Source organism: Notechis scutatus, chromosome 3 (assembly GCF_049901735.1).
Source record: "Notechis scutatus isolate UNSWTSFEM ecotype Mainland chromosome 3, rNotScu1.2, whole genome shotgun sequence".
Lineage (NCBI taxonomy): Eukaryota > Metazoa > Chordata > Lepidosauria > Squamata > Elapidae > Notechis > Notechis scutatus.
The window spans coordinates 160,697,981-160,713,567 of NC_142011.1; the positions used below are offsets into that span (position 1 = coordinate 160,697,981).

Consider the following 15,587-nt stretch of genomic DNA (forward strand, 5'->3'; position numbering starts at 1 on the left):
AAAGGATTAGCGTTAGGAATATAAATCACCTAACAGCTCTTTGGGTTGGACAATATATAAACCAGGATAGACATTTTAATACTGTCTCTTTAAGAAAATGCAAAAACCTGTAATTGGGTGTGGTTTCTCAAACGGCCATAAGATGGAGCCAAAAACCTGGGTTGTTTAATCTTAGTCTCAGAAGAGAGTGTATCTCAGTGAATCTCTTTTTCCTTCTATTGGAGAGTATTGCCATTCCTTCTAATTGACTGATATTCATGGATTTGATGTAAGTCTGATACTGAACTGATTTTGACACTGGACTTTGTTATTGGATTATCCCTGGACTGAAAACTGACTGATCTTACCTGTGAATGACTTTGGACTGCTTATTTTGAACTTTGCTTAAACCTTTATTGACAGTAAAACCCTACATTTATTGTACAGTGTATCTGTGTGGTTTGTGTGTATTATTCAAACACCACTCTCAAATACGTCTCCCTGTATGTGCTCATTCTCCTAATGGGGAATTACCTCAACACTGGTCATAGGCCCAGGCCATACCAGGCTCATGGGGCCTGGTCATGGGCCCAGGCCATACCAGGCTCATGGGGCCTGGTCATGGGCCCAGGCCATACCAGGCTCAGATAACTGAGAGTTAGTGTGAATGCACAGTACTGTATACAGACAGCTGTTTACTGTTTAATTGTGGGTTACTATCCTGGTAAAGATGGCACAAGACACTTCAACAAGTCTATCACTGGTAACCCAGTTGGATGGAACAAACTATGTTTCCTGGTCTATGAAGTGCAGTCTACTTCTGCATAGAGAAGGGTTATGGACTGTAGCTCAAGATCCACCGGATGTAAATGCTTGGGATCCAGATAATGAGGATGGTGCCAAGAAGCTTGCTGACTTTAAACAGAACAATGAACGAGCTCTTTGTATAATTGGACTAACACTGAGTGACCAGCAGCTAGTCCATATTCATGGAGAAGAGTCTGCTGCTAGGTGTTGGGAGAATTTGAAGAGGATTTATGTTTGTGACAGTGTAGGTGCACACATACATCTTACACATAAACTGTTTAGAGCACGTCTTCTGAAAGGTGGAGATATGTTAGCTCATTTGAACTTCATGAAAAGAACTTTTCAAGAGCTACATGAAAGAGAACTGATATTTTCAGAGCTGCATCAAGTTTACATCATTCTTTCCTCATTGGATGAAAGTTATGATGACTATGTATCTTCACTGGAAGTCCTGCTCAGAGATAAACTGACATTGACTGACATAACTGGAAGATTGTTAGAAGAAGCAAGAAGACGGCTGGATGGGGACCAACTGAGGAAGGAACAGCCACAAGAAGAGGATTTGTCTTCAACTGCCTATACTGTTAGGAAATGTTTTTCTTGTGGGGCTAGAGGACATATAGCTAGATTCTGTAAGAAGGGAAAACAACAGAATACTAGTAAACACCAGAAGGCCAAGAATAATATTAGTTTAGCTATGTCTAGCAATTCAACTGTAAACCATGATTTGTGGGTTGTTGATAGTGGAGCATTGCAATGCATTACTAAAGATAGAAAAAGGTTTGTAAAGATGTCTACAAGTAAACAACATGTATCATTGGCAAATGGATGGAAAATGAATGCATCAGGTGAAGATACTGCATATTGTTCTTGTATAAACAAACATTTAACTATGTTATATGTACCTAAACTAAAATTTAATTTATTATCAGTAAGAGCTTTAGTTAATCTTGGTTATGTAGTAACCTTTAGGTGAGATAACTGTATAATAGAGAAAGAGGGTAAAAGTGTTACTGCTACATTAGAAAATGATTTATATGTGATACATGATAACCAGTTGAAGATGGCTAACTCGGTTTATAACAATGTTAAGCCACATGATGAATGTATACATTTACTGCATAGACGTCTAGGGCACATTAATTTCAAAATGCTCAAACAAACTGTTGAATTGTCAGAGGGAGTAAAATTGAAACCCTGTAGCAAGTATTTAAACTGTAATGCTTGTAGTCAAGAGAAGAGTAAGGTTACTCCAGCAAACAGACTTAGTGGGTTTAAGACCATAATTGGTCCTAAGAAACCAAGTTTAGGAGGTGCCTGCTATATTTTGAGTATTATGGACCATTACTCACCATATGGTTTCTGCTATCTTATGAAAAACAAAACAGAAACATTCCAACATTTCTTTAACTGGCTAAGGTTTGCAGAGAGAAAAATGAAGAGTAAAGTAATTACTTTAGTTACTGATAATGGGACTGAGTTTGTTAACAAAAGATTCCAAACAATGTTGAAATTGGCTGGTGTTGAGCATAAACGTTCTGCACCTTACAGACCACAACATAACTCCTTTGTAGAACGAAGAGGGCAAACATTACAAGCCATGGCTCGCACTATGTTATCTGATTCAGGTTTGCCTGAAACACTGTGGGGTGAAGCCATAATGTGTAGCAATCATGTGTTAAACAATGTAGTTAACACAACAACTGGAGAATTGCCGTTCACTCATTGGCATGGCAGAAAGCCAAATTTAAGTTATTTACACACATTTGGAGCTCCAGCATAGGTGCATATTCCCTCACAAGTAAGACTGAAAGGGCAACATAGAGCTAAGAAGTTATTTTTTGTGGGTTACGAGGCCAATCATGGATCATTTAGATTTTGGGATCAAGGCACAGCTCATGTTTATTGTAGTGCTAGTGCAAAATTTCTAGAGCACGTTGGGTGGGATAAACTGGAACAGAAATCCAGCAATGATGTTATTATTGACACCCAAATAGTCCCTAAAGATAAAATAAGTACACCACAAATAGCCATTAAAGAGGAAGAACAAGCACAGGAGGAAGTAGGAGAACAGGCACAGGAAGAAATAGAAGAACAGGAGCAGGTGGCACTGGAAAGTCTACCAGTTAGCCCTGTAGTCTACCAAGACGTTCAACCCGAATAACATGAACACCTGATAGATATCAGGCTAGCATTGTATGCCAAGTGAACACAGTTCCAAGTAATTATAGTGAACTAAAATAGTATCCTGATAAGGATCAGGCTGCTTGGCAGAAAGCAATGGATAAGGCACTAGAATCATTAAAAAAATTGGAGGTATATGAAAATGTTAAGTTACCATCTGGTAAACATGCCATAGGGTGTAAATGGATTTATAAACTGAAGACAGGTGTGGATGGGACTGTTACCCATAAAGCCAGGTTAGTAGCACAAGGATTTAATCAGACAGCAAATGACTACGATGAGGTGTTTGCACCTAGTCTGAAGGCTACTACATTAAGGGCAGCATTAGTGTGGGCAGCTAAGGAGAAATACATTGTAAATCATTTGGATGTAGAGACAGCATATCTGCATGCACCGTTGCAACACACTATATATTTAAAGAAACCTTTAGGTCTCAAAAATGACAATACAACTGATTGCTGGAGATTGAAAAAGAGTCTTTATGCCATGAAGCAATCAGGATATGAGTGGAACCAATGTATAGTTAAAGAATTAACTAAGATAGGTTTTGTAGCTGGCATGGCTGATCCATGTTTGTTTAAAAAAAAGGAATGGTTTAATTTCATCATTGCTATTGTTTACTGATGACATAGCATTAATCACCAAAACTGAACAAGAAGCTACTAAAATAATCTCACTGTTAGAACAGATATTTAAGATAAAACAGTTAGGAGAAATCAAACAATATCTTGGATTAAAGATAGATAGAACTAGGGGAGGATACAAGATCTCACAGGCAAATAAAATTAACCAATTACTAAAAAGTTTTAAAATGGAACTTTGTAAGCTGGCTAAAACACCAATGAGTCAGAAGTTTAGCAATAGTGATGTTCAAAATCCTATTTTTGATAAGAACATTTATCAGTCCTTGATTGGTAGTTTATCTTATCTCAGTAATTGGTCAAGGCCAGATATCGCATACAGTGTTAATCAATTAACGAGATTTAACGCTGAGCCAACTGAAAGGCACTGGCAAGCTGCTAAATGTGTGTTTAAGATATCTGAAACAAACAATGTATTATGCATTGTATTTGGAGTCTAAAGATGAACTGAGTTTAACTGCATATGCTGATGCAAGTTTTGCTACAGACATAAATACACGAAAATCTACATCAGGTACTATCGTATTATTGGGAAAAGTGTTGATTGGATGGAGGTCTATTAGACAGAAACATCTAAGTTTGTCAACAATGGAGGCTGAATTTTCATGTTTATCTTTATTATGTACAGATTTAGTTTTGTATAAGCAATTATTAATTGATATGGGAATTAATGTAACAGATCCTATTGCTATTTACGAAGATAACCAATCAGCAATACAGATGGCTTCAAATATTGCTGTTAAAACAAGAACAAAACACACAGATTTAAGATATTTAAATGTGAGACAATGTGTGCAAAGTAAGATAATTAAGCTAGAATACTGTATGTCAGAAAACAATATAGCAGATCATTTTACAAAGGCCCAAGGCTCTATAAAGCATAAGGTGTGCTGCGAAGATTATGGACTTAGAATGTAAGGTTGTATATATTGTCCTACCCAAAAGGGGAGAATGTTAGGAATATAAATCACCTAACAGCTATTTGGTTTGGACAATATATAAACCAGGATAGACATTTTAATACTGTCTCTTTAAGAAAATGCAAAAACCTGTGTGGTTTCTCAAATGGCCATAAGACGGAGCCAGAAACCTGGGTTGTTTAATCTTAGTCTCAGAAGAGAGTGTGTCTCAGTGAGTCTGTTTTTCCTTCTGTTGGAGAGTATTGCCGTTCCTTCTAATTGACTGATATTCATGGATTTGATGTAAGTCTGATACTGAACTGTTTTTGACACTGGACTTTGGATTATCCCTGGACTGAAAACTGACTGATCTTACCTGTGAATGACTTTGGACTGCTTATTTTGAACTTTGCTTAAACCTTTATTGACAGTAAAACCCTACATTTATTGTACAGTGTATCTGTGTGGTTTGTGTGTATTATTCAAACACCACTCTCAAATACGTCTCCCTGTATGTGCTCATTCTCCTAATGGGGAATTACCTCAACACGTAGTCCCTAATACTATCCGAAGACAAGTAGCAGCCTTGTCTTCAGTATTGACTTATGGGAACTTAGACTCCATAGCGCACCATCCGGTGGTGCGGTCCTTTTTAAGGGGGGAAATAAATTCAAAGCCACCTGTTGTTCACAGATATCCAACCTGGGACTTAGCTAAGGTTTTACACACCCTTACCTTACCACCCTTCAAACGTCTCCGGTCTACGAGTCTGTGGTTTTTGTCTTTTAAGGTCGCCTTTTTAGTCACCATCACATCGGCCATGTGAATTTCGGAATTGGCTGCTCTCTCTGTAAGAGAGGAACTCTGCACCTTCCACACCAACAGGGTGGTTCTATGTCTGGACCCCTCCTTCATCCCCAAGATCAACTCCTGGTTCCACAGGGCCCAGGAGACAGTGTTGCCAAATTTCTGTCTAGGTCCTTCCCATCCACTGGAACAGAAATGGCACACTCTGGACATAAGGAGGGCCTTACGCAAGTACATGAAACGGACTTTGCCTCACTGAAAATCCGAATCACTGTTTGTCTCATTTCAACCTTCCTCTCTGGCTTGAAAGGTCACTTCATTGACCATAGGCTGTTGGATAAAGGTGTGTATTGCAAAGGCCTATGAGACACAGTCGATTCCGGTCCCCAGATGATTAACCGCCCACTCTACTCAAAGCGCTGCAACCACAGCTGTATGGGAAATGCAGGCTTCGATCGAAGAGATCTGCAGGGTGGCGACATGGTCCTTACCATCCCCCTTTGTGCGCCACTATAAGTTGTACACTTTTGCCTCAGCTGAGGCTGCCTTTGGGAGGCAGCTGCTTCAGCGAGTGCATGTAGCTAGGGGAACTCGCCCATAGGGACACCAATCCCCACCCATAGGGACACCAGGCTTTGGTATGTTCCATCCATGGATTCTCCAATTGTCGTGCTGGAAAAAGAGTGTTGTCTTACCTGAATGCTTCTTCTCAGCACAGCAATGGAGAATCCACTCCCTCTCTAGGAGTCAGTTAGGTCCTTCATCCAGCACATGAGCACCGGAGGAGCCAAGGCCACCAATGAGTCCTTCAGATGCCGCACCTTCATTGTGAACTGGGGAAAATGACAGTTGACAAGGGGTGTGACTAAAATTATGGACTCAGTCTCTAGGCAGAATGGCATGTGTCAACCCATCCATGGATTCTTCATTGCCGTGCTGAGAAGAAGCGTTCAGGTAAGACAACACTCTTTCTCTTTATGTTAAAAAAGTGGTGACAACTGATATAGTACAATACTCAGTGTACAATTTAAATAATATTTTTTAACATGGGACAGAAGAAAGGGTTTCCGAATGATTTCAATATTGTCAGACTTACTCAAGGAAAAGTAGGGTTTCATGTAAGCCACGCCCAAGCTCAAGGGGGTCTTTCAACTGATCCAAATTCACAGTCAGAATTTTGAACTATGACATGTATGTCATAGCAGTGAATTTGGATGTTAGGTTCCCATCATATTTCACAACAAAAATAAATGGGTAAATAAACCAATTTGAAGTTAATAGCTGTAGCTACTAACATTTGCATTAATCTTGAATATTTATTTTGTTTATTTTAAATGGAAACATTATCTGGTACTGCAGATGGACTTTCTTTTATTGTATTATTAAACCATGTGAGTTCTAGAGGCATCATAACACCTGCTGACTCAAAGTCCATTTAAGAATTAATTTTTATACGACATACTTATGGTGAAGGAACAGATTATATTGTGATTTCTCTGTCCCTGGGCTTTACATTACAAAAAAACAGCAAAAATGAACTTCAGATTGATTTAAGACTGAAAGCATAAAGGAGAGAGAAGGTATTTGGTAGGTTTATGCAAAGATTTGATTCAAATATTTGTTTCAAAGGCAACATGGTTAAATCTCCTGATTGAATAAGATGTCTCTGAATCAGTTCAATGATTCAAAAAAATAAATTTGACTTGAATTGGTAGTTCGAATTAGATGAGAGTACATCTGCACATTATTAATAATTAATCCTTTCCTTGCCAATCATCTGTTCTTTTAAGATTATATCTGTCCAAACAGTCATGAGGGAGAAAAGAAGCTTGTCATTCTATGCAGCCTCCTCTCCTCACTTATTATTCTACACTGAATTTTAGATGTTGATTTTTATTTCCTTATAACGGTATAGTTCTCCTATGTATAATTTCAAAGTGGCTCCATTTGTCAAAATTTGACCTGTTTGCTGAGTGTTGATGGGATGAGCAGTTAAAAATATGAACAGATGGGACCTCACAATTCCACTGAGGGAAAACAGAGCAGCTTTTAAAGGTTAGAGAAAAGTGTGATGTTCCTGTTTTAAAGACAGCTTTCTTTTTTTGGTACTTGTAGACAACGTGTTTGTAATTAGCTTCCATAAAGGACAGCCACAGTAGGATTTATGTAGATACATATCCGTGGCTCTTGACATTCAGCACCACATGTGCAATTGCCACATCATCATTTTAAGCAAAAACAATTTAACGTCAAATAGCTACTTCAGAAATCAGTTCAATCCATGTTTTAGAATGATGATAAAATCAGAACATGAAAAAATGGCTCCTTGTTTTTTCCAATCATGGATGTGTCCGCAGCTGCTTTCCTCCATGTTTTTTCCCCATATCAGAGTCCTTTCATTTGTTTCCAGAACTTTGTAACTTGTTAATTTCTCAGTGAAGAGAAGAGATCCATTTCAGAGAGAAAGAAAAGCCTTTTTCTCTCTGCTGGTCACTAACTCTTTTTGACTGAAACATAGCTTGGGACTTCAATGAATGCTTAACATGTTAAAGCCTATGGCTTTGATTTATTGCACACCAAAGAAAGCTCTTGCATTAGAACTTTTTTAAGCAGAGTATCCTACTTGATTAAGATGCTTCTAACAGTATTATAATAGTTCTCACATAACAGGGCATCCATTTCAAAGTGACTTGAAAAAAGTGACTTATGATCAGTCCTCATACTTGTATTTGGTATTTGGCAGGTTTTGCATATTTACAATGGTTGTAGCATCCTAAGATCGAAATGGGACAACTCTCCACAGTCAATTCATCATAGCCAACTCGCCACTATCAACTCGCCATGGCTCATTTGCCCGTGGCCAACTCACCACAGCCAACTCATCACGGGACAACTCACCATAGCCAACTCACTACAGGACAACTTGCTGTGGGACAATTCAACAATTCCATTTTATTCGTTCAATTTTTGTCATTCACATTTATTTTGTCCCTCCTTTGGTGTCCTTTCTTTAATGAATCTATTGGATTATTTCTTTAATATTAGTGTAATTCTTGTCCTGCGGCAAATTGGCTCTGACAATTTGCCAAGGTGAGTTGGCTGCGACAAGTTGTCAGAGACCCTCCCAAGATTATGTGATTGCCATTTGTAGCCTTCCCAGTCAGCTTCTGACAGCAAAGTCAGTGGAGGAGCTGGCAAAATGATGTAAATCCTGGTCATGTGATGTCTCATTTAATGACTCTGTTTGATTTTGGGCAGTTGGGACAAGCAACAGCACTACCATCTGGCATAATTTCATTTCCATCCTTAAAAGCATACTTATTTAAATATTCCTGAAGTTAAAGTTAAGCTGATTATTTGAAAACTTTCATAAAGAAAAAGCACATATTTCAGTGCATGTTGGAAGTTGTTTTAACACACACATATATATTATGTAGCATGTACTGTGATTCCCTGAAAATAAGCCCTAGTCTGATTTGGGGGAGGGCTAATATAAGCCCTACCCCAAAATAAGCCCAGGGAAAGTGGCCAGCACAAGAGGCAGTGAGTGCAAGAGGGCCAACAGGGTCCAGCAGCAGCCGCAGCCCACCAGCACTTTGGCATAGCGCAGATAAGTCTGAGCACAGAGGCGGGAGGGAGACAAGCAATCTGGACGTGCTGCACAGCTGCCTGGCTTACAGAAGGCTCACGGGAGGCTTGCATGATGGCACTGGCACCAGGTGGAGGCAGATGTTCTGACCCAGCCTTAGCAAAAGCAAGAAACAGACTCCTTGTCCAAAAAAAACCCACTCTTTATTTACCTCTTGTGAATTAATTGCATTCACCCACTGAAAAGTCCAGGCAATAGTCCTTCAAAGAGTTAACTGCAGTAGCAGACCTTATCAGTTCCTTGCGATAATTGCAAGGCCATGAGCTCCCAAGTGAAAGGCTGCAAGTTAAATCCTGACAAGCAGTCTCTGCGGCACAAAATACAATGAGCAAAATCTTCAGAAATATGAACTTTTGTTTCCTATGACAACCACTCCCCTTTTCTTCTATTTAGTCCCCAGCCAGGTAGGGGCCATTCAGTGTCTACATGTGTTTTGCTTCCCGAGTCAACTCCTTGTCCTCCATTGTCTCCTTCTCCTAACAGCTCTGCGCATATGTGCATCAGGAACAGGCCCCAGCTGTTCTTCCTCCTCACTCATATCAGCCTCCAAAGGCAGCTGCTGGGAAATGTTAGACGGCTCTGGCTCTGTCTCTGTGTCCGATGCAGAGCATCCATCAGAGCCTTCCCCAGACTCCAGAACTGGCCCAAGTTCCTCCCAACCTCCTCATCGTCCAAGTCTGCCACCAGCTCCACTGGCAGCTGGCTGGCCACAACAGCAGAGACACAAGGAAGGGAGGATGCAGGTGATTCCAACACACATTTTATGGTCTCCTGCCTCTCCCCATGCCTCTGCCTCCACCTGGCTGCTATGCACTTTTCACCCAGAGGGAAATGAAGCTTAGTCCGCTTGCAAATGAGGCGCATTGAAATTGAGTGATTGGGGATGGGGGGAGTCAGGCGATCCCAACTCGCTTAACTCCATTTCCAAGCATCCCATTTGCAAGCAGATGAAGCTTCGGGTCTCCATCATTTCTTCATCGGGTAATGTTCCCTGGAAGCCCTGCCACGCGGATGCGGGCAAGCTGATGGTGGGCCACAAAATAAGACATCCCCCCCAAAAAAATAAGACTTAATGGGTCTTTTGGTCCAAAAAATATGTAAGATCCAGTCTTATTTTCGGGGAAATATGATAGCTTCCACTATTCTGTTTTTAAAGTCAATTTATAAATTCTTTGTCCTTTCTCATGCAGTATTTTAAAAGATTTTTTTTAATTTTTCTGAAGTATGCATAATTTGTAGAGAACAGAATTAAACTTATTCTCCCCATATTGATAGCTCCAGTTTAAATTTGAATTATGCTTTTGATTAAAAATGAAAAATGGAGCACTGCAGAATAACATTAATAGAATGTATAGCCTGACATCCCCCTCAAAATGCAAAGTACTTTAATCATATTTAGAATACCTATCTTTACTTTTAAAATCCTTGTACCGAAAGAGCTCACAAAAATGCTTTAATTTCTCATTGCTTTCTCATCTAAGTAAATTTATACAGCACTAAAAACAAATGAACTAAATTATCAATTATTTCGAAAAGGTTATCAACTGAAAGTTGTTTCTATTCATGATAGTTCCTGATTAGCAAGCATATTTTAAAATGTACAATTAGCAAGTACATTCATTTGAAAAATATTCGAATTGAATATAGAAAAAAACTGGTTTCAAACTAAATCAGTGTTTGAAATTGCCTATTTACATTAAGCTGCCTTAAATCAATCTCTCTCCCTGTCTCCCTCTCTCTCTCTCTGTTGTGTTTTTGTGTGTGTTGAAAGACTATATTTATGTTTCAATCTATACTACAGCTTGATTAAAATGATAGTTCTTAGAATGATTGTATGTGCTTGACATAAGATGAATGAGAATCAGTAAAAAATAACCTATAGAAATCATTTTGGTTTTTCTTTTAGGCTTTTGTAGTTCCTGCAAGTTTACTTCATCCATTATTAAACAGCAGATTTGTTCAAATCCATTATCCATTATTTCATATATAATGGTTTATATCAGATTGTGTTATATAAGCCAGCAATCATCAGGCTGTCAAAACAGCAGGTTTGTTAGATATATACAGGGCACCACAAATCTCTGTGGGTTCTTTTGGGTAAAAATATTGAAGCGCTCTACAAATTAACCCTCATTTTTAAAACAGAAAAATCTTGCTTCAGTCATGCCACAAAAAAGAGGTGAGTAGCAAATCCATTTTGGAAAGGATTTTTAAAAAGCCTAGTGAATAATGCAAATTCTTCAGGAAAGAATTCAAATTCAAGTTGCAACCCTATTGAACTGAGTTTGGACTGGACAAATGTGCCATGCTCACCATCCAATGGGACAAAATAGTGAAAACTGAAGGAATCAAGATGCCCTATCGAGACAACATCAAGAGTCTGGATGAAGATGATTACTACAGATACCTGGGCATCCTTCAAGCTGACAACCTCAAGCACACTGAAGTGAAGAAAAGGTTTAGAAGTGAATACATCAAGAGCGTAAAGAAGATCTTATAGTCCAAAGTCAGTGGAGGAAATGCCATCAAGGCAATTAACACTTGGACAATTTCAGTCATTAGATACACAGCTAGAATTGTGGACTTGACTCAAGCAGCACTAAAAGCACTGGATAGGAAAACCAGAAAAGTAAAGACAATGAATCATAGTCTTCCTCCTTTCAGTGCCATTGACAGACTCTACTTACCATGAAATGCTGCAAGTACATCAGATGGTTGAAAAAGAAAAAAGGCATTGGGAGAATATCTGAAGAATAGTGAAAAAGATGCATTGACGCTAGCATACCAGGAAGACTTACTGAATATTGGAGAAACCAAAATGACTTACAAGAAAAACTAAATGAAGAAGAGAAAAGAGGCAGACAAAGTACTACATGGCCAGTACATTTTTTAAAAAAAAAATAGCACGCAAGGCAGATAATAACAAGAACTGGCAATGGCTAAGAACAGGAAAGTTGAAGAAAGAGATAGATTAATTCTGACTGCACAAATGCATACAAAGCCAGAATTGAGAAGACAGCAACAGACAGCAAGTGGCACCTCCGCAAAGAAGCTGAAGAAACAGTGGATCATCTAATTAGCTACTGCAAGAAGATTGCACAGACTGATTGAAAACAACAGCATTATAAAGTAACAACAATGGGGCATTGGAAGACCTGCAAGAAATACCATTTGTGTGCAAGCAAGAACTAGTGGGACCATAAAATAGAGAAAGTAATAGAAAATGAAGAAGCCAAAGTGCTCTGAGACTTTAGAATTCAAATTTAAAAGGCCCATGCCACAGAAAACACCACACTGTTGATAAGAAAGGCAAAAAAAAAGAAGGTCTGGATAGTGGGCATGGCAAAACCTGGAGACAATAGAATCGAAGAAAAGGAACTGGAGAAGATAACAAAATACAAAGACCTGTAAATAGAAATGGAATGTCTGTGGCAAAAGAAAGCAAAGGTAGTACCAATAGTAATGGGTGCCTTGGATGCATCCCAAAACAACTGGAGCACCACTTGAACATCATTGGCATTGTCAAATTTACCATTGGTCGGTTGTAAAAGGCAGCTTTATTCGGCTTACATCCTGCCACAGTACCCTTAACATTATGGATAAAAATGCCAAATCCAGTTTGAATATCTGGCTGACTATGTTATGAACCAAAATATTATTCTGCCCAATCTTAGCAACTCTGTGTGGTTTACCAAGTGTTGAAAACATTTTAAAAACAATGAATTAACACATAAAACATAAAAACAATATTAGAAAAGCACACAAACCTGAATGATACTGTTTTGACAATTGGTGTTCATGCTTGCAAAAATTATCTGAACAAATGAATAGGAACAGTCCCCTTTCTGGGGTTTCAGATCTATGACTATGGGTCACTGGGTAGATTTTGTGTGTGTGTGAATATTTTGGTGGTTATTTTGCTGTGGTACATAGTATGGTCCTTAATTATTAGGGATGAAATGTAGATATGGCTGAGTGACTTATTGTTGCTTTTTTCCTTTAAGGATATCTGGTGAACATTCTCCAAAACTTCAAATCCGAAGCCACAGTTACTTGAGGGCAGTGAGTGAAGTTTCAATCAATAGGAGTTTGGATAGCTTGGATCCTGCAGCTCTGCTTACATCTCCTAAGTTTCGTTCCCGAAATGAAAGCTACATGAGGGCGATGAGCACTATTAGTCAGGTGAGTGACATACTTATGCAAATAATAATAATAATGTTAATACAAAAATACCATCCAACTCTGTTAAATATAGAATCTATATAAGAAAAAGATGTATGCACAATTATGCAATAAAACAAATGTATGACAGTGTATATTATTAAAAATCCCTTAGCTATATAAATGTCAGTTTTTAATATTCAATAATATTATTGAATAATCATTGACATGATCAAGAGTCTCAAAATGGTACTGTATAAAATTGGTGGTTGGTGCCATACACAAATATTCCTCCTGAATATGGACTTTTTATTTTCTTCATATATCGGAAAATATAAATTACTGTATAGTATTTGGGAAAAACATTGTGATAAGGGCAGAGTGGCCACCAAGCAACTTCCACCCAGTTAAGAAATGTACCACTTTTGGATGGTACATCAGGGGTTTACTTCACATATCGGTTGGGACGAAGAGGGAATATTAAGAGCTAAATATATATTCAGGATTTCACTTGTTCACTGGGCCCTTTTAAGTCCCTTCTCAATTAAAAAAGGGTATATATTTGGTCCTCACCCACTTTAGGGGATATTTTTAAAAACGGTTGTGGTGGGCTGCATAGAATCCCCAAGCCAAAAATGTTGTACCCTGGCCATAAACCAGGTGGCATCCCTGATAAGAAGTGTCTTCAGTTCCTGTCTATTTGACCAACTTGGTTTTTTTTCTAATTGTATTTATAATTCACATCTAATATTTGACACATGATTGGTAGGCATCATTGATTCATGAAATGTAAGATTATAGGTTTGCACACAATAACACACCCTTAATTATTCATATATTGTACATATTGTTTGTTGAATTAACATTTTTTCATAAACATTCCTGCACATGAAAGCCAATTAATGTAGGCATAACATTAATCTATGCTTTTAGTGTGCTTTAGAAATGAAATATTTCTCTAAATAGATCCTGTTTCTCTATATCTTGCTCCAGTCCTTTGTAACTTCTTTTCCTTTCCTTCTTCCCTCTCTTCTTCTCTCTCCCCTTTTTACCCCCTTGTCTCTCTACCTCTATTTCTCTCTTCTGTATTCCCCTTTTCTGTTGCTTTCCAGTATTATACTTATTTTTTGAATTATTTTTCTTTTCTTTGGTTGTTTTTTTAAGTCTTAAATTCTCCATTCTCTTTCCCCCCTTTCCTTTTTCTTCCCCACATAAAATTGCTTGTTCATTAAATATGGCTTCTTCTTTGTCCCAGTCTTTTTGTTTTGCAGTCTTTTCTTGTTGTTTCTCATAGTTCCAAATCTCCATTTCTAAGAATTGAAAAACAAAGCCAAAAGAACCCTTCCCTTCTTGTGCATCTTCTTTGTACTTTTTAAGTTCCATTTTCAATTCATCCAGAAGTGGTGCCATTGTATAAATTTTTAAACAACCACCCAATTGATTTTAGTCATTCAAATATAATTACCAAGAATCCAAAGATCACCAAATAATCCAAATACACGCAAGCTGTTTGCTCTTTTTTTTTCACTTTCTCTTCCTGGGATTACTATTTAGTTGCAAAGTTTCAGTTAAAATGTATCTTTTAGAAGTCTTGTTGAAGTTTTACTGTAGATTCTTTTTAATTCCAGGCAGTCTCCTCCCTCTTCCAGATCCTGCCCCTATTCTTTTTCTCTCCCTTCCTGCTTATGAAAAAGAAAAATTTTAATGTCCAGAAATCTTTATTATCCCTTTGGCATTTTGTTTTATTTTCAGCTTAATTGCCTATTGATGTCAAAGCGGATTTTTCCGATTTCTTATTTAAGTCTCTTAGTTGTCAGTATAGGGAAGGAGAGAGAAGAAGAAAAAAGCGCCAAACCTTTCCCTTTTCACTTTCCTTCGCTTCTTCCGACTCTTCTTTGGGAGCGATGTTATTTTTTGTAAGTTTAAATTCCAGGGTACCTTAGTTGTTGCTTTTACAATTTAACCCGGTCAGCCAAAACTTTCACTTCTTATCTTCCTCCTGCACATTCTTTTCTGGTCAAGTTCTCCTTTGTGGTGGCCATTTCTGACCACCGCTACAACCGCCTTCGGGAAAGGGAGTAATGGCCAGCTGAGGAGGAGAGATGCAGCTCTCCTCAACCCTGCTGGCGGTCTCCCCCCTCTTCACACCTCTACCGGGTGGCTTAGCCCCGAAACCAACCAGCTTGGGGCGCTCCAGCAGCAAGCCCAGGCAGAAACTGTGCACGATCGCGGATTTCTGTCTGTCACCGAAGCCCTTCAAACCGGAAGTCCAAGATAATGGGTGAAAATCTAACTGAAAAAGGGATTCTGTAAAGGTACATAAGATTGTATTGTTATATTAGTAATAGAAATAACTTTAGAAAATTGGAAACAACGTATGATTAAAATGAGGGATAAAATAGTTAGTGTAATTTAGTGAAATGTTTGTGAATAAAATAAGTGAAATAAAATAAATGAGAA

The 15,587-nt window shown here is 38.3% G+C and overlaps 1 protein-coding gene across 1 annotated transcript in view; it reads left to right on the forward strand.

Moving 5' to 3' along the window:
- DLGAP1 (DLG associated protein 1) overlaps positions 1–15,587 on the forward strand; it is a 174,292-nt gene that overhangs the window by 110,472 nt on the left and 48,233 nt on the right. Inside the window, exon 4 of the mRNA XM_026671857.2 lies at positions 12,971–13,148. Coding sequence (XP_026527642.1) covers positions 12,971–13,148 — 178 coding nt within the window. The remainder of the gene's footprint in view (positions 1–12,970; positions 13,149–15,587) is intronic.